At 47.9% G+C, this 18,128-nt stretch overlaps 1 protein-coding gene across 5 annotated transcripts in view; it reads left to right on the top strand.

The window, feature by feature from the left end:
* Window positions 1–15,581, top strand: part of ubr2 (ubiquitin protein ligase E3 component n-recognin 2) — a 37,741-nt gene extending 22,160 nt beyond the window's left edge. For 3 of the 5 annotated variants that reach the window (XM_047351409.1, XM_047351404.1, XM_047351405.1), the window contains 35 exons: window positions 2,631–2,794; window positions 2,867–2,969; window positions 3,053–3,181; window positions 3,405–3,588; window positions 3,665–3,726; window positions 3,861–3,971; window positions 4,057–4,122; window positions 4,211–4,327; window positions 4,415–4,475; window positions 4,556–4,680; window positions 4,780–4,832; window positions 4,924–5,026; window positions 5,101–5,149; window positions 5,230–5,384; window positions 5,479–5,581; window positions 5,657–5,766; window positions 5,879–5,962; window positions 6,054–6,232; window positions 8,034–8,242; window positions 8,329–8,422; window positions 8,501–8,662; window positions 8,752–8,840; window positions 8,918–8,978; window positions 9,065–9,213; window positions 10,218–10,273; window positions 10,375–10,471; window positions 10,546–10,613; window positions 10,691–10,829; window positions 10,913–11,003; window positions 11,085–11,215; window positions 11,289–11,397; window positions 11,665–11,799; window positions 12,886–13,056; window positions 13,165–13,266; window positions 14,606–15,581. In XM_047351409.1, coding sequence (XP_047207365.1) covers window positions 2,631–2,794; window positions 2,867–2,969; window positions 3,053–3,181; window positions 3,405–3,588; window positions 3,665–3,726; window positions 3,861–3,971; window positions 4,057–4,122; window positions 4,211–4,327; window positions 4,415–4,475; window positions 4,556–4,680; window positions 4,780–4,832; window positions 4,924–5,026; window positions 5,101–5,149; window positions 5,230–5,384; window positions 5,479–5,581; window positions 5,657–5,766; window positions 5,879–5,962; window positions 6,054–6,232; window positions 8,034–8,242; window positions 8,329–8,422; window positions 8,501–8,662; window positions 8,752–8,840; window positions 8,918–8,978; window positions 9,065–9,213; window positions 10,218–10,273; window positions 10,375–10,471; window positions 10,546–10,613; window positions 10,691–10,829; window positions 10,913–11,003; window positions 11,085–11,215; window positions 11,289–11,397; window positions 11,665–11,799; window positions 12,886–13,056; window positions 13,165–13,266; window positions 14,606–14,747 — 3,963 coding nt within the window. In that variant the 3' untranslated portion in view covers window positions 14,748–15,581. The remainder of the gene's footprint in view (window positions 1–2,630; window positions 2,795–2,866; window positions 2,970–3,052; window positions 3,182–3,404; window positions 3,589–3,664; window positions 3,727–3,860; window positions 3,972–4,056; window positions 4,123–4,210; window positions 4,328–4,414; window positions 4,476–4,555; window positions 4,681–4,779; window positions 4,833–4,923; window positions 5,027–5,100; window positions 5,150–5,229; window positions 5,385–5,478; window positions 5,582–5,656; window positions 5,767–5,878; window positions 5,963–6,053; window positions 6,233–8,033; window positions 8,243–8,328; window positions 8,423–8,500; window positions 8,663–8,751; window positions 8,841–8,917; window positions 8,979–9,064; window positions 9,214–10,217; window positions 10,274–10,374; window positions 10,472–10,545; window positions 10,614–10,690; window positions 10,830–10,912; window positions 11,004–11,084; window positions 11,216–11,288; window positions 11,398–11,664; window positions 11,800–12,885; window positions 13,057–13,164; window positions 13,267–14,605) is intronic. The other 2 variants (XM_047351407.1, XM_047351408.1) reach the window with 1 other exon arrangement.
* Window positions 15,582–18,128: the final 2,547 nt, after the last annotated feature.

Below are 18,128 nucleotides of genomic sequence, written 5' to 3'. Positions count from 1 at the left end.
AATGCATAAGCGTGGACGGCGCGTTATGGCTGATCTTCTGTGGTTAAAAACCACCCTTTAAATAAAGTTTGTCTTAACTTTAAAAACACAAACACAGAACACAACCTTAGCTGAGTGCTACTCTGCTAGCACTTACTGTAGCTGAGTTTGTCAACACAAACAACAACAAACGTCATTAAACAAACATTATTTAGCTTAAACTAATCTTCTCTGCCCAAACATCACCTCTTAAGTGAACTGTGCCGAGGAGAACTTGTCCTAAGTGTTGAGGAAAACATCCACGTGTGGGTAAACAAAGGGTTAGCTTGCAGCTAACCTTCTTAGTCATGGCAAAGGGCTTTTAGCTGGCCTGGCTGAACCGTACAACAAAGGCACGTTTGGCTCCTCAAGTGGCCGCGATGCGGCGGGGTAACTGTCGCTACCTGGATGTACAAGCAGGAAGCCGTGCGATGCGGTCCAGACCCTCTTTTCCAGGCCATGAGGTTAAATCCGCTTCAATTAGGGCTGCTTCTGGAAACCTCAGAAGAAAAGCCAAGTCAAGCTTGTCTCATTAAACTCTTTAAATGAATGAATGCCGGATACTCGAACAGCAACTCATTACTTACCTTTGTTGCATGTGATCGTATGACATTCTTGGATCCAGTTTGAAGAGTTATGTCTGCTTGCCAGCTAGGGGACATAAGCGTGCCACTCCTGTTCTTTTCCCCTATGGAATTTGCATGGAAAAAGGTCTGTTTGTTGGAATGCGGGGTTTTTATACAGACAGTGACACTACGGGAAGTCCACTGTTACTTCTGTTCCTGGCTGAGCTGGAAGTAGGTTACTGTGATTTATTTTGAAATTCCAGAAAAGAGCCTTTAAATATTGTAATCTATGGCTGGACCCCCATGGATTGCAACATGTTGCAGACACCGGAACCTGTTCACAGCCTGGAATCAGGAACCTGTTTACAGCCTGGAATCAGGAACCAGTTCACAGCCTGGAATCAGGAACCTGTTCACAGCCTGGAATCAGGAACCTGTTTACAGCCTGGAATCAGGAACCTGTTTACAGTCTGGAATCAGGAACCTGTTTACAGTCTGGAATCAGGAACCTGTTTACAGCCTGGAATCAGGAACCTGTTTACAGCCTGGAATCAGGAACCTGTTTACAGTCTGGAATCAGGAACCTGTTCACAGTCTGGAATCAGGAACCTGTTCACAGTCTGGAATCAGGAACCAGTTCACAGTCTGGAATCAGGAACCTGTTTACAGTCTGGAATCAGGAACCTGTTTACAGTCTGGAATCAGGAACCAGTTCACAGTCTGGAATCAGGAACCTGTTCACAGTCTGAAACCGGAACCTGTTCACAGTCTGGAATCAGGAACCAGTTCACAGTCTGGAATCAGGAACCAGTTCACCGTCTGGAATCAGGAACCTGTTCACAGACTGGAATCAGGAACCAGTTCACAGTCTGGAATCAGGAACCTGTTCACAGCCTGGAATCAGGAACCTGTTCACAGCCTGGAATCAGGAACCTGTTCACAGCCTGGAATCAGGAACCTGTTCACAGCCTGGAATCAGGAACCTGTTCACAGCCTGGAATCAGGAACCTGTTCACAGCCTGGAATCAGGAATCTGTTTACAGTCTGGAATCAGGAACCTGTTCACAGCCTGGAATCAGGAACCTGTTTACAGCCTGGAATTAGGAACCAGTTCACAGCCTGGAATCAGGAACCTGTTTACAGTCTGGAATCAGGAACCAGTTCACAGCCTGGAATCAGGAACCTGTTCACAGCCTGGAATCAGGAACCTGTTCACAGCCTGGAATCAGGAACCTGTTCACAGCCTGGAATCAGGAACCTGTTCACAGCCTGGAATCAGGAACCTGTTCACAGCCTGGAATCAGGAACCTGTTCACAGCCTGGAATCAGGAACCTGTTCACAGTCTGGAATCAGGAACCAGTTCACAGTCTGGAATCAGGAACCAGTTCACAGTCTGGAATCAGGAATCTGTTCACAGCCTGGAATCAGGAACCTGTTTACAGCCTGGAATCAGGAACCTGTTTACAGCCTGGAATCAGGAACCTGTTTACAGCCTGGAATCAGGAACCAGTTCACAGTCTGGAATCAGGAACCTGTTTACAGCCTGGAATCAGGAACCTGTTTACAGCCTGGAATTAGGAACCAGTTCACAGTCTGGAATCAGGAACCCGTTCACAGCCTGGAATCAGGAACCTGTTTACAGCCTGGAATCAGGAACCTGTTTACAGCCTGGAATCAGGAACCTGTTTACAGCCTGGAATCAGGAACCAGTTCACAGTCTGGAATCAGGAACCTGTTTACAGCCTGGAATCAGGAACCTGTTTACAGCCTGGAATCAGGAACCAGTTCACAGCCTGGAATCAGGAACCTGTTTACAGCCTGGAACCGGAACCTGTTCACAGTCTGGAATCAGGAACCTGTTCACTGCCTGGAATCAGGAAGTGGAACCTGTTCGTTCTACGTTTTCAGATAAGATATCTGGGACATTTTCTGCCCAGGGTTATGTCAGGAACTGGAAGTCCAGCTACAATTATAGCTTTGGTCGGACTTGGCCAACTGAACCTTATGGCCCAATCCAGAAACACAACTCTGTCTGTGCACTGCAGGCCCGTATGCTAATGGTGGAGGAAAACCTGATGATGACAATCATCAGAACCTTTGTGGACCACCTTCGTCATAGAGACCCTCAGGGACGCTTCCAGTTTGACCGCTATACCGCCCAGCAAGCCTTCAAGTTTGGGAGGGTCCAGAGCCTCATCGGAGACCTCAAGTGAGGATCAGTTAGAGTCCAGTTCCAGGTACCAGAGCGGTTCTCCCAGTTAAACCAAATGTGTTGTGTCAGCAGGTACGTCCTGATCAGTCCTCCTCCTGAGTGGTGTGACCAGCTCAGACTTAAGTTTCTGGATGGCTTTGATGCATTTCTGGACCTGCTGAGGTGTATGCAGGTAACTTGGACTCACAGTGATCATTTACCTGCTCAGGTCCAGCACTTTCTGTCTTTTTTCACCTGTCTGGGTGTCTGTGACAGGGTATGGACCCCGTGGTGAGACAAGTGGGCCAGCACATCGAGATGGAGCCTGAGTGGGAGGCAGCATTCACCCTGCAGATGAAACTGACCCACATAATCTCCATGATCCAGGAGTGGTGCTGCACTGACGTGAGCCTGCAGCTTGCATATGTTACAACATCTGATCCCCGACATATACCTTACCTGATGCTGCAGATAACGCCTAACATACAGTCTGTTGTCATTGGTCGGATGTTTGTTAGATGATTGGCCCTGTGGGCTGGGGATGGCATGGTTATGTGTTAGCACCTCATGTTGTTACTCTCTTGTTCTGGATGGATTGATCATTTGATCGTTCTGTTTGGGTTTTAAGGAGCGTGTGCTGATCGAGGCATACAAGAAGTGTCTGAGTATGCTCAATCAGTGCCAAGATGGCCTGTCTGACGGCGAGCAGCCTCTCAGCTTGAGCCTGGCAGGTCACTCCGTGGACACGTTCAGGTACCAGGTGTCTCAGGAGAAGGTGTCCATCCACCTGCCCGTGTGCAGGCTGCTTGCAGGTAATCAGGCATATGCAGAAGAACATCCATGTTGTCTGCTGCAGGCTTCTTTACGCTGGGTGTGTTTTCCTCTTAGGGCTCCACGTTCTTCTCAGCAGGACGGAGGTGGCATCTCGCTTCCCCGAGCAGCTGCCACTGGTCAGTAACATGGACCCTTGTTAATCTCATGATCAGTTATTGATGCTGTGAGGTGGAACAGCCTCTGACTCAGATGATCAGCTGACTGACTCTGACCAGTCACATGACTTGATTACCTGTCTCTACTTCCTCAGGGAGAGCTCAGCCCCCACCTCCTGATAGAGCTCCCCCTGCGCTGCCTCGTGCTCTGTGCACAGGTGCATGCTGGGATGTGGAGGAGGAACGGTTTCTCACTTATAAACCAGGTGAGTGTTTCTGCTTGGACCAGAACTTCAGATCTGCAGAAGCTCAGCCAGCAGGGAACACCTGATGATGTCTCCTGTGTTCCAGATCTATTATTACCACAACGTCAAGTGCAGAGTGGAGATGTTCGACAAGGACGTCATCATGCTGCAGGTACACACTCTGGACTCTGCTGCAGGTTCCAATCAGCTCTGGTTGTTCTGTTGTGATTCCACTGACAGCTGGTGGTATATTGCTGCAGGTGGGGGCCTCCATGATGGATCCAAACCACTTCCTTATGATCGTTTTGAACCGATTTGAGCTCTTCCACATCTTCAGTTCGGTAGACATCAGGAAGAGATACAGAGAGGCCAATAAGGTTAGAACCCAGTCTGTCCATGTCCTCATAATCTGCTGAAGCTGACATCAGAACCGTTCAGATGATTTGATGTTCAATACGCCGCAGGACGTGGCCCAGCAGAACACCCTGATAGAAGAGATGCTGCACCTCATCATCATGGTTGTGGGTGAGTCTAAAAACCGAAGGTCAGCCAACAGGTGTGGCTTCTGCAGGTGAGGTTATCTGCAGTGTGTTTGTGCCTTCCAGGTGAGCGTTATGTTCCTGGCATCGGCCAGGTGGAGCCACTCGATGAGGTCAGGAGAGAAATCCTCCACCAGCTCTCCATCAGACCCATGGCTCACAGTGAGCTGGTCAAAGCTCTGCCTGAGAACGTAAGAGACGTCTCTGTTCACCTGATTGCCTGTCAGTCTACCTGTCTCTGTGTACCTGTCCTATTACCTGAATACTCTGGGGCTGTTGTTGTCTTTCAGGGCAATAGGGAGACTGGTCTAGAGAGAGTCATCGACAGCGTTGCATCGTTCAAGTCAGTCTGATGTTTCTTAGCCATCCATCTGATAACATTCGGATTATGAAAAGCCGTCGGCGCTAGCAGTGGTGTTGTTCTGTGTTAACAGGAAGCCAGGTGTGACGGGGCGGGGCCTGTATGAGCTGCGTCCTGAGTGGAACAAACACTTCAACCTTTACTTCCATCACTATAGCAGAGCAGATCAGTCCAAGGTAATTGGATCAGAACCCAGGGTATTGCTCAGGTGGTGATGTATATTGTTATGGTGACCGGGTTATTTTTTCAGGCTGAGGAGGCTCAGAGGAAGCTGAGGAGACAGAACGCCGAGGACACAGGTGAACGCAGCTTCCAGTGACATCAGTCCTGTTCAGTGACTCACCTGGTCACCATGGTAACATGCATGTGCATTTTATAGCCCTGCCCCCGCCCCTCCCTCCCCTTCTCTGTCCACTTTTCGGCAGTCTGGTGAACGTGCTGCAGTGTGACGTGCTGCTGGCTGTAGAGGGCGCTGTCCTCCAGTGGGCTGTGGAGCCAAGCGGAGGCGGCTGGACCGAGTCCATGCTGCAGAGGGTGAGCTCTGATGACTGTAGCAGAACCTGTCAGTCATCTCAGGTGCTGCACGAGCTTTATCCGACTGACAAGTGTGTTGTTTCCACACCTGTAGGTGCTCCACCTGGTGGGTATGGCTCTGCTGGAGGAGCAGCAGCAGCTGGAGAACAGCAGTGGAGACGATGACGTTACCTTAAAATACAGCAGCAAGATCACACGTCAGTACATGCATTCATTCACTTTACGCTGGTATTCAGGTATCTATGAACATGACTGTCGTATCACGTGTTCAGGTCCAGGTGAAGCTCCCAGCACCTCAGGAAGTGTCCTGGCTCTGTTAGAAAGTCTACAGAATGCTCCTCATCTGGAGGTCCACAAAGACATGATCACCTGGATTCTCAAGGTACCTGCTGGTGTCACTTTGTTTAATTTTTTCTGGTTTTAAGCTTCAGTGTTTCTGCTCTGTGATCATTTGTTGTTTCAACCCTAATGTTTGTGGTGGTGTTGGTGTGCAGATGGTTGGAAACATCAAAATGATGCGAGAACGAACATCATCCAGCTCCAGCATCAACATTAACCAGGAGCCAGGACTAGAGGAGGTAAGACCTTCAGAGAACATCCTGTCTTACTGAAGCCGATGAGATGTTCTGACTGATTAAGGTGATTGTTGGGCGGTGCCATTTTCTGCAGACGGTGAGGGACAAAGACAAGGCAGAGAGGAAGAGGAAAGCTGAGATGGCCCGTCTCCGCAGGGAGAAGATCATGGCCCAAATGTCTGAGATGCAGAAACACTTCATCAATGAGAACAAAGAGCTGTTTCAGCAGAGCATGGAGGAGCTGGAGGCTTCCACATCTGCTGCAGAGCACAGGTACATCTCCACACACCTGATCCCATCTTTTTGCTCTGGCTCACACCATTATACAGGTCCTTCTCAAAATATTAGCATATTGTGATAAAGTTCATTATTTTCCATAATGTCATGATGAAAATGTAACATTCATATATTTTAGATTCATTGCACACTAACTGAAATATTTCAGGTCTTTTATTGTCTTAATACGGATGATTTTGGCATACATCTCATGAAAACCCAAAATTCCTATCTCACAAAATTAGCATATCATTAAAAGGGTCTCTAAACGAGCTATGAACCTAATCATCTGAATCAACGAGTTAACTCTAAACACCTGCAAAAGATTCCTGAGGCCTTTAAAACTCCCAGCCTGGTTCATCACTCAAAACCCCAATCATGGGTAAGACTGCCGACCTGACTGCTGTCCAGAAGGCCACTATTGACACCCTCAAGCAAGAGGGTAAGACACAGAAAGACATTTCTGAACGAATAGGCTGTTCCCAGAGTGCTGTATCAAGGCACCTCAGTGGGAAGTCTGTGGGAAGGAAAAAGTGTGGCAGAAAACGCTGCACAACGAGAAGAGGTGACCGGACCCTGAGGAAGATTGTGGAGAAGGGCCGATTCCAGACCTTGGGGGACCTGCGGAAGCAGTGGACTGAGTCTGGAGTAGAAACATCCAGAGCCACCGTGCACAGGCGTGTGCAGGAAATGGGCTACAGGTGCCGCATTCCCCAGGTCAAGCCACTTTTGAACCAGAAACAGCGGCAGAAGCGCCTGACCTGGGCTACAGAGAAGCAGCACTGGACTGTGGCTCAGTGGTCCAAAGTACTTTTTTTGGATGAAAGCAAATTCTGCATGTCATTCAGAAATCAAGGTGCCAGAGTCTGGAGGAAGACTGGGGAGAAGGAAATGCCAGAAGTCCAGTGTCAAGTACCCACAGTCAGTGATGGTCTGGGGTGCCGTGTCAGCTGCTGGTGTTGGTCCACTGTGTTTTATCAAGGGCAGGGTCAATGCAGCTAGCTATCAGGAGATTTTGGAGCACTTCATGCTTCCATCTGCTGAAAAGCTTTATGGAGATGAAGATTTCATTTTTCAGCACGACCTGGCACCTGCTCACAGTGCCAAAACCACTGGTAAATGGTTTACTGACCATGGTATCACTGTGCTCAATTGGCCTGCCAACTCTCCTGACCTGAACCCCATAGAGAATCTGTGGGATATTGTGAAGAGAACGTTGAGAGACTCAAGACCCAACACTCTGGATGAGCTAAAGGCCGCTATCGAAGCATCCTGGGCCTCCATAAGACCTCAGCAGTGCCACAGGCTGATTGCCTCCATGCCACGCCGCATTGAAGCAGTCATTTCTGCCAAAGGATTCCTGACCAAGTATTGAGTGCATAACTGTACATGATTATTTGAAGGTTGACGTTTTTTGTATTAAAAACACTTTTCTTTTATTGGTCGGATGAAATATGCTAATTTTGTGAGATAGGAATTTTGGGTTTTCATGAGCTGTATGCCAAAATCATCCGTATTAAGACAATAAAAGACCTGAAATATTTCAGTTAGTGTGCAATGAATCTAAAATATATGAATGTTAAATTTTCACCATGACATTATGGAAAATAATGAACTTTATCACAATATGCTAATATTTTGAGAAGGACCTGTACATGAGTGTATTCTTGCTCATACCTGCTCACACATTACACCTGTTCATATCTGCACATACTTGGAACACATTTCGATATTTTCCCAGTGTTCCTTTCCATCTTCTCTGGTACTCACTGAAAAGTATTCATCTTCTCTCTTCCAGTCCTTCCAGTTCAGAGCTCACCTGTGCCTCTCAGATATGTGTTGGTCCAAAGAGGGTGGATGTGGCTGATCGCCGTCAGCTGGTTACCTGCATCCTATGTCAAGAGGAGCAGGAGGTCAGGGGTCTTGGTAGAGCGATGGTGCTGGCAGCCTTCACCCAGAGATCCACCGTTTTATCAAAAAATCGCAGCCGCAGCTTTCCTGACCCAGGTGGCTTCAGCCATGCTCTACAGTCCAGTTTCGAATATGTCCTGTCAGTGATTTGTTGTTGCTGAAGATGTATGATTTTGTTCCAGAACATCACGGCCCTCTGTTCATGCACCCTGACCTCTCAATGGGGATCCATACGGCTAGTTGTGGACATATAATGCATGCCACTTGCTGGCAGAGGTAATACCCTGCAGCTTACTCTATCCAATGAGCAGCTCACAGGACTACACTGACCACACTGCACCTGTGTTTATTCAGGTACTTTGAAGCGGTCCAGCAGAAAGAGCAGAGACGTCAGCAGCGTCTGAGAGGTCACACCAGCTACGACGTGGAGAACGGAGAGTTTCTGTGTCCGCTGTGCGAGTGTCTGAGCAACACTGTGATCCCTCTGCTGCCACACACCCCCTCACCTGATCGCAGGTACCTGCACACACAGCTGGGTCACACACCTGACCTCAGCTACACGCATTGGTCCTGGAGTTACCTGACAGGTTATTTTGTCTCCTCAGTGTGGACCATCCCTCTCTAGAGGCGTGGCTAAAGAGAACCAGTCAGCAGATCGCAGTGCTAAACTCCACCCACAGGAAACAGTCACATGGTCAGTCACCTGTCAGAGAGCAGAGGCATATGCTTATGTGTGTTGTCAGGTATTCAGGTGGGGTGTGTGTGTTGCAGGTGCAGCACAGGAGGTGGAGCCAGTTGTTCCTGACGGATTCAGAGTTAACTTTATTCCCCCGTAAGTTTGAGCACTGGAACAACTCGAAGGGGTGGGGCAGAAGTTGGTGTTAATGAGGCCAACAGTGATGTCACTTCCTCCCACAGGACTCCATTTTCCAGCAGTGTCATTGAGATGATGAACACCTTCAGCATGTCGGCCTACAAGGTGGGCTTAAAAGTGAACCCAAATGAGCAGGACCCAAGAGTCCCGGTGTTGAGCTGGTCCACCTGCGCCTACACCATGCAGAGTATAGGTACGGACACACCTGACAGGTACACCCTTACCAGGATTTAGAATGTGAGTGCTCCTGAGTTGTACTTGGCCCCAGTGGCCCAGAGATTTCTTCTGTCTTCTCATGACATCACAAATCTGTCCTGATTAATCAGATCATTCTGGAGAACCTAAACACGAGCAGAGAACATCTCTGTGAAGCCTCTCCGAAAGGTTTCTTTTACATTTTATTCAACCCATTTAATAAAAGGTTCCCTGTTAGACCTTTAGCCAGGAGACATCTGACATTAGGAGGCCTCCAGGCCGTATCTCCTCACCCACGCGCTCGGAGACTCTCCTCATTGGGACCTGCAGTGTGATGTTCTGTGAAGGACGAAGGTGTCCACCCTCACCATATTTCAGCTACAGGCTCTCTTGTAGTCCAGTAATTAGAACCACTAAAACTGTTCAGAAAGTGGAACTTCTCACACAGGTAAAACTCTGATGTGGACGTTCGGTGTAAAATTATTCTGGTGCCTCTCATCGAAGAGTCATCAGAATCAAAGCAGCGTTCAGAGTGACCCTGCTTGACCCGATCTCTGAGTGGTTACAGAGAAGCACAATATGTGAGCCGCCATACAAAGATTCATTTAAGCTAACCTCCTTGTCCAGTCCATGTCCACTGGTTGGCCGGGTCTGTCTGGTGGCCTCCGGAGAACAAACGTCAACATCTGCTTGATAAAAGCCTCCGTCAGTCATGGTGCGATCTGCACCATCTGTCGTCTCCCTCTAGCTGACACCTCCAGAAAAGCCCCCAGCTTCATTCTGAGACTCCATATCTTGAGTGGTGTCATTGCCATAAATTGTCTTCAGAAGCTCCAACATTGTAAGTTCCAGTAGAAGTGCTGGAAACAGATCCTTCAGCGAAGTTCCTGACCTGTCATCCTGAAGCGAGCACTGAGCTGACAGGTGGACCTTCTTGTTAGGACAGGTGCATTGATCCAGTGGCAGATCTCATCTCCTTTATCCTGTCGTTGTTTTTTGCAGAGCGCCTACTGATGGATGAGAAGAAGCCATTGTTTGGAAGTTTACCTTGCCGTCAGGTTAGATCATCTGATAAGGAAAGGCCTTTGGTGCTCCAAGTGGCCATCGGTGGTATTACACCGTGTAGTTCATGGTCATATCTGTTTGTGATGTTTTTCAGGATGACTGTCTGAGTTCTCTGACCAGATTCAGTTCAGCCTGCTGGACTTCAGCTCCTATAAGAACCGTTCACAGTCATTTCATCAGACTGCTTGCAGGTAAACCCACACACAGAAACGTCAAACAACAGTCAGTTTCTACCACTAACTGGTTTGTTTGCTTTGTGATCCAGTTCTGGTTCCGGACTCGCAGGTGGAAGGTACTCCCTGTATCCTCAACACTGACATGTTTCACCTGCTGGTGAGTCAGCTGGAGTCCAGTTTAAATCCAGTCTGACCAGTGTGCCTCAAGGTAACTTATTGTTCTTCTCTCTGCAGGTATATAGTGTGTTATCCTATAGCTCACTTCGTAGTCTGGACCAATCAGGACGAAGCTCTGTGGATTCAGCCCATCTTCACCTGCTTCATGTGGTCACTGTGGCTCACCTGGTTCAGATCCTGCTCACCTTCACAATAGGTGGGACAAACACAAAGAGACTGAAGGCAGCTCTGTGATGTGTCAGTTTATGACCCATGTGCCCCTTACCTGTCTGTCCTCAGAGGAGCTGTCTATGGATCAGGATGGTGAAGAATCAGAGGAGGAGCAGCTCACCTTTCAGCTTTACAGCACCCTGAGGGAACACCTGGGCAGGTGTGATGGTGGATCAGATTAGGTGTAAATTATATTGATTGATAATTTTGATGTTAGTTTCAACCTGTCTGTGTTGATCAGTGCATTACCTGAAGTGTCCTCTGGGTGGCAGCTGTGGAGATATGTTAAAGTAGGCATCCTGCCATTCCTCCGAACCACTGCCCTCTTCTTCCATTACCTAAACTCTTCAGTGCCCCCTGCTGACCTGCTTGGTAATAACAACAGCAAAGACTCAACAGCTCAACTCGTGAGAACTATGCTTGAACTGTGTATTCTTGGTTGAAGGTACAGGACCTGGTCAATGGGAGGCGCTTTGCAGCTACCTCAGTTTGCCCTCCAACCTGCTGCTGCTTTACCAGAGCCACCGGCCACTGCTGGAGCCACTTATTTACAGGTAACACACCTGTACTCACCTGTACTCGGCTGAAGCCAACATACCTGTGAATTTCTCAAGTCTTTATATGTGAGCTATGACAGATAATATATCATGATATGGTATGCTGTGATATATGATATATCATATGATATGATGATATGACAACACATTTATTTTAACAAATGCAATTATTAAGAAAGAACTTAGCTTATCGTCCGATCATTTTTACCATCACTTTGATGACAATGGCTGCAGTTTGTGATTCTCCTCTGTGTGTTGGTCCAGGTGGTGCTGCCATCCAGGTGTGGGACAGATGCTACAGGGGGGTGGAGTCTTGGTACAATTCCCCAGAGAGTCGAACAGACTGATCAACCTGCCAGAAGATTACAGCATCCTGATCAACCAGGCATCCAGTTTCACGTCAGTACACACCGTCTCAGGGTGGAGGGCCAACTGAACAACCCAGACTGATCTATAGCTGATCAATACCGGATCAGGACCTTCTGATTTGAATGCTGAAACAGAGTTGAATCTGTGTATATCACAGAATGTATTTATATGTGATGCCACAGAATTTCAGGTGGTTTAATGTAGGCATAAAAAAGGTGTAACCTCTCCGGTCGCCTGAATCCAGCTCCTCTTACCTGTTCTCAGGTGGCCCTCTGCAGGTTAGGTCTGGGGCGTTTCCACCAAGGAAGGTCCGGTTCTTAACCAGGGGTAGTTCTAGAGCCAGTTCTAATCTGGTTCTGGAAATAAGCATAAACATGAAGGATCATAGAGCATGGAGACAATGTAACCGTATCTATCACATCTGCCAGAAGCTGTAATATCACCTCATTAGTTTATTAGCATTGTTCAAATCAAGCAGCGGTGCTGGCTGGGTTTCCTGAAAACATCCTTCCTTATTAGGTCTTAAACTACATGAACTTGACCCCTAAATTGGTTTGCTTGTTTATGGATTCAGTGGCTGCTGGAATATTTCTTATTTATTGCTGTGATCAAAATACTTCGCCCATGAAGCAAGAAATTAGCATAAAGCCTTTGCTCCTGAAGCAGGTTTCTCGTTTGTTTCGGGCAGACATGTCGAGCTCCATGGTGGTTCCGGTCCAGGCTCGAGCCCACAGCTGGAGACACATTTAAGCAGAACAGGTCCGAAAAAAAGATGGATCCTGAAAACAGGTTTTGATGCAGAACTTAAATGGGACACAGGTTGCACCCACCTGATCAGATATCAGCTGATCAGGACGGTCAAACACTGTTTGAACATGGCGCTTACAGCGTTTTGATTGGCTGTTCCCTGTGACCTCACCTCCAGCTCCTGATGGTTCTTTCCTCTGGTCCAGCAGCAAACTGGTTCTGGGATAGTACCGGTGAGCTCTAGCATCAGTTTAGCACTGGAACCAGTTTGATGAAAACCCCCTCAGTCTTCCTGCATCTTTCTGGCTCCTTCAGGGTTAATGCCATGTCAGTTCGTTGCCGCTGATGCTACCTGTGTTACCTGTGCAGGTGTCCGCGCTCAGGTGGGGATAAGTCCCGTGCTCCCACTCTGTGTCTGGTCTGCGGCTGCATGCTGTGCTCTCAGAGCTACTGCTGTCAGACGGAGGTGGATGGAGAGGACGTCGGAGCCTGCACCGCCCACACCTTCACCTGTGGAGCGGGCGTCGGCCTCTTCCTCAGGTAACACACCTGCCTCTGTGTGTGGTATGATTTTACATGCTCATGGGTTCAGCCTACAGCAGTAAAAGCTGTGTGTGTGTGTGTGTGTGTGTGTGTGTGTGTGCGCAGGGTCAGAGAGAGTCAGGTGTTGTTTGTTGCAGGTAAAACTAAGGGCTGTTTCTATCCTCCGCCATACCTGGACGACTACGGAGAAACGGACCAAGGCCTCAAGTACGTCTTTGGGTTTACTGTGGGATACCTGGTTGTCATGGTAACTGAAATGTTTCATCTCTTCCTGCGTCGGTAAAAAAACCTCCAATATCATCTGGAGGAACCTTCAGGTGGTTCCTCTAAAGCAGGAACCAGAAGCTGCTAGGGAGAGAAAGACAAACACCAGAACAAAGTTAGCAGGTTGTCCTCTTTCACAAGCCTGAAGAGTAAAGTGAACGTATCTAAAGCATCTTCTTTCAGAGACTAGTGCGTAGCGTCTTCCCAGGAGCTGGAGCAGGATTTCATGAACCTGATCCATTCACTCAGTAAGGCTTGGTGGTTCGGGTCGGTATTACTTCTACAAGCCAGCAACAATATTTTCCACAGGTACCGATCTCTGATATGAATAATATGTTTAACATTAACACTATGTTCTTCCCACCATTTCAACAAGAATCCCATTTACTGAGGAAACATCAGAAGTAAATCAGTCCATCCCTTAATGGCTCATTTGGTTACTCTGAAGGTGGACCTGGACCTGGACCTGGCCAGAGACAAATCAGAACATATGGACACTAAAACACTTAACCAGGAGCACCAACTGTGGAACAAAATCAACCAAACCAAACTGTTAATGACAGAAATGGAGCCTGGTTTTATATTTTGCTTCCACTGAAGTGCAGCAGGTTGAAGGCAGCCTGAATACCTGCGACTGCAGTTAGGGTCAGACTTTATTATTTGACAAAAGTAAAGTGATTAAATAGATGGTTGAGGTGTTCCTCTGTGTTGGGCTTCTCAGGTGGGCTGTCCCGACTCTTGCAGGCAACCAGCTTCTCCACGCGATATTCCTGAACCGCTGAGAATGGACACGTGGAAGAAAACGGTCCAGGATGTAATTTAGTGCTGAATAATATCCTGATGACACTGGAGAAGAAAAAAGGATTTCATTGTAGATGATCCAGTGTCTGGCTGGACTTAAAACAGCCGTAAAAATCTGAGTAGAAGCGCAGCAGGTGGAGATACCTCGGCTGGTGCTGAATGGGCCGCACCCATTTTAAATACGTTCTGTGGTTCCTGCGCAGAATTTGGTCCAAACCCCTGGAGATGAGGTGAAGGCCAGTTTGGAGTAGAGCTGCTGCTCCTCCACATCCACGGAGTCAGCTGAGGAGGATCATCTGATCCAGATGACTCCTTAGCGCCTCCCTCTGGGGATTTTCTGGCCACATCTTTTTGAGAGGTGATTCTAGAGAGATTCAGAACATCCCGGAGGTACTATGCATGGATGAATTTTAAATCCATAGTTCTCAAAGCAACCCTAAGCTGTGTGTACATCTTCACTACCTTGTTTGTTTGCCTCTAGGCGGGGGAACCCCCTCCACCTCTGTTCGGAGCGTTACATGAAGATCGAGCGTCTGTGGCGGCAGCATGGCATCGCTGAGGTCATAGGTCATGCTCAGGAGGCCAATCAGACGTTGGTTGCCATCGACTGGCAGCACCTGTGATCATGGACTGGCCCCACCCACGCTCACTGACCTGCAGCCTTGGCACCACCTGCTAATGAACCTCTCCTTTGAACCAATCAGCTTGCAGCAGCTGCATGCTGAGGTCAGGACAGCTTTCAGGGAATATTTTTCAGGATGTTTGACTCCTGACCTTTGACCTCTGACTGTCCCCTCCCCTCAGTCCTCCGATCAGAGGCAGCAAAACATCATCTGTGTTTACAATTAAGGCCGCTGTACCTGCTACACCTGAGACATGCTGTGATTGCTTAGGAGGTGAGGTGACCTTTCAATCAGATGTTACATTTTGATAGATTCTGTCTCCATGGCAACACAGGAGAGGGAGAGTAATCCGATTACTCTGCAGGTGTTACTGAGAAGTTCATTATGAAAATGTCTCAATTAATGTGCTGCAGAATTCAGCCAATCAGCTGTCAGAACTTGGCCGTCCTTATGTTTATTGATCACCTGAGTCAGCTGTTCCTATAGAAAAGGTTCTGTTAGCCGATTGGTCAATTTGATCAATAGTGGCTGCTGTCTCCGTGGCAACAGAGTTCAATCAGCTGTCATATCTGATGTGTGTATTGATTAGGAAGTGTTTGTGGGTTTTAGCTCAATTCTGCTTTAACATTTTATTTAATGAGGTGATTGTGCGACATCACTTCCTGTTTGTGTGTTTGAGTTGGAAAACTGGGCCGACAGAACCAGTCTGGGCTCGGCTGACCGCTCCATCACTTTAACGTCACTTTAACCTGTGAATTCCTGTACAGATAAGTTGGTCTTATATAAGAAAAAGAACCAATAAAATGGACTTTAAAAAACTTTTGAGTTGATTCATTGATTTAAAAAACCTGACCTGATGGGACAGAGCAGAGCCAGAGTCCAATCATCTCCTGGTCCCGGTCCACGCCATGCTGGACTCAGAATAAAAACCGATGTTCAGTACCACAGTACCTCCTGCCTCTCAGGATCCCAGAACAAATGCTTCAACTTCAGAGAGTATCCTGGTCCTGAGAGATGGCAGGGTGGAACGGGACATGGTTGGACGGATCCGAGCTTTATCTGCAGTAAGGTGGACAATATGAAGGAGCTGAGACGAAAGGAGAGGCTCTGGGTTCACCGCTCTATCTACGTTCCAGCGCTCACCTATGGTCCTGAGATGGATCATGGCTGAAAGAACCAGATACTGGATCCAGCAGAAATGGGCTTCAAATGAACCGTTGCCGGGCTCTGCCTCTGAGGTGAGAGGAGCTCCATCATCTAGGAGGAGCTCATAGCCGAGCGGCTGCTCCTCCACATCTAAATGAGACACCTGAGGAGGTTCAGTTGATCAGGATGAGTCCTGGACGTCTCCATCTGGAGGTTTTACCAACTTGTCCCACTGTGAGGAGAGCCTGGATCAGAACCAGAACTGACCCAAAAAGTTTTTTTTTCTCTTTGACATAAAATCAGACCAAACATTTCCTGTTTCAATGTCGGAATAGTGATGAGGAGTCAGACGTTTACATACACTAAGATCACTATCCTTTTTAACACTTTGGGTGGGCCCAGATGATGATGTCATCGCTCTGTACTGTTCTGATTGCCTAATTAACCCTTTGAGTTAACTAGAGGAACACCTTGAATGCTCTGCTCCTTCTGTGACATCATGGGAGTATCAGAAGAAATCAGCCAACATATGAGGAGAACTGGACCTCCACTAGTCTGGTTCCTCCTTGGGTCTAACGTTCAGGTGCCAATGTCCACCCACCATACAGTTCAGATCCTCTACCTGCACTAAAGATCTCTGAGGAAGATGTAAACAGCTCTTTCAGCGCATGAAAACAAAGAAAGCTGGAGGACCTGATAACATCTCCCCATCATGCCTGAAAGCCTGCGCAAATCAACTCGCTCCGATCTTCACAAGGATCTTCAACAAGTCACTGGAGAAATGTGAGGTCCCCTCCTGCCTCAAACGATCCACCATCATCCCGGTTCCCAAGAAACCCACCATCCTAGGATTAAATGACTACAGGCCTGTAGTCCTGACGTCTGTGGTCATGAAATCCTTTGAGCGGCTGGTGTTGAAGCACCTGAAAGACATCACAGGCCCCCTGCTGGACCCCCTGGAGTTTTCTTACCGAGCAAACAAGTCGGCAGATGATGCTGTTAACTTAGGTCTACACTTCATCCTGCAACACCTCGACCGTCCAGGGACGTACGCCAGGATCCTGTTTGTAGACTTCAGCTCGTCCTTCAACACCATCATACCAGACATCCTCCACCAGAAGCTCACCCAGTTCAACGTCCCAGCCTCCACCTGTCAGTGGATCAACAGCTTCCTGATGGACCGACCGCAGCAGGTGAGACTGGGGAGCATCTTCTCCCGATCCAGATCAATAAGTACTGGTGCCCCCCAGGGGTGTGTTCTATCCCCACTCCTCTTCTCTCTGTACACAAATGACTGCACCTCATTGGACTCGTCCGTGAAACTCCTGAAGTTTGCAGACGACACCACTGTCATTGGACTGATCCAGGACGGTGATGAGTCTGCATACAGACAGCAGGTGGATCGGCTGGTACACTGGTGCGGTCAGAACTACCTGGAACTCAACCCACTCAAGACTGTGGAAATGGTGGTGGACTTTAGGAGAACACCACCCCCATACACCCCCCTCACCATCCTCAACAACACTGTATCGGCCCTGGACCACTTCAGGTTCCTAGGAACCACCATCTCTGAGGACCTGAGATGGTCTTCACACATAGACACTGTTCTAAAGAAGGCCCAGCAGAGACTGAACTTCCTGAGGCAACTCAAGAAGTTCAACCTTCCACAGGAGCTGCTGGTCATCTTCTACACTGCCATCATTCAGTCTGTCCTGTCTTCATCCATCTCAGTGTGGTTTGGATCATCCACCAAACAGGACAGGTCCAGACTGCAACGAATAATCAGGACTGCAGAGAGAATAATCAGAGCTGACCTTCCCTCCATCCAGGACTTATACAGGTCAAGGGTCAAGAAAAGAGCAGCTAACATCTCTGCAGACCCCACACACCCTGCACATAAACTGTTCAGAGTTTTACCTTCAGGTGGCGCTACAGAGCACTGTTCACTAAAACCAGCCGCCACAGAGACAGTTTCTTCCTCCAGGCTGTTTCTCTGTTGAACATTTAATAGAGTACAAAACAACAGCATACAGATGTTGCAAATGTACCTTTTTATTATATATGTGTATATTGTACATTGTAAATATATACAGTACAGACCAAAGGTTTGGACACACCTTCTCATTCAAAGAGTTTTCTTTATTTTCATGACTATGAATATTGTAGCTTCACACTGAAGGCATCAAAACTATGAATTAACACATGAGGAATTATATACTGAACAAAAGAGTATGA

This window comes from Girardinichthys multiradiatus, chromosome 22, assembly GCF_021462225.1.
Source record: "Girardinichthys multiradiatus isolate DD_20200921_A chromosome 22, DD_fGirMul_XY1, whole genome shotgun sequence".
NCBI classification, from domain to species: Eukaryota; Metazoa; Chordata; class Actinopteri; order Cyprinodontiformes; family Goodeidae; genus Girardinichthys; species Girardinichthys multiradiatus.
Note: the sequence above shows the minus strand (reverse complement) of the source record. Positions and strands in the feature narration are given on the sequence as shown.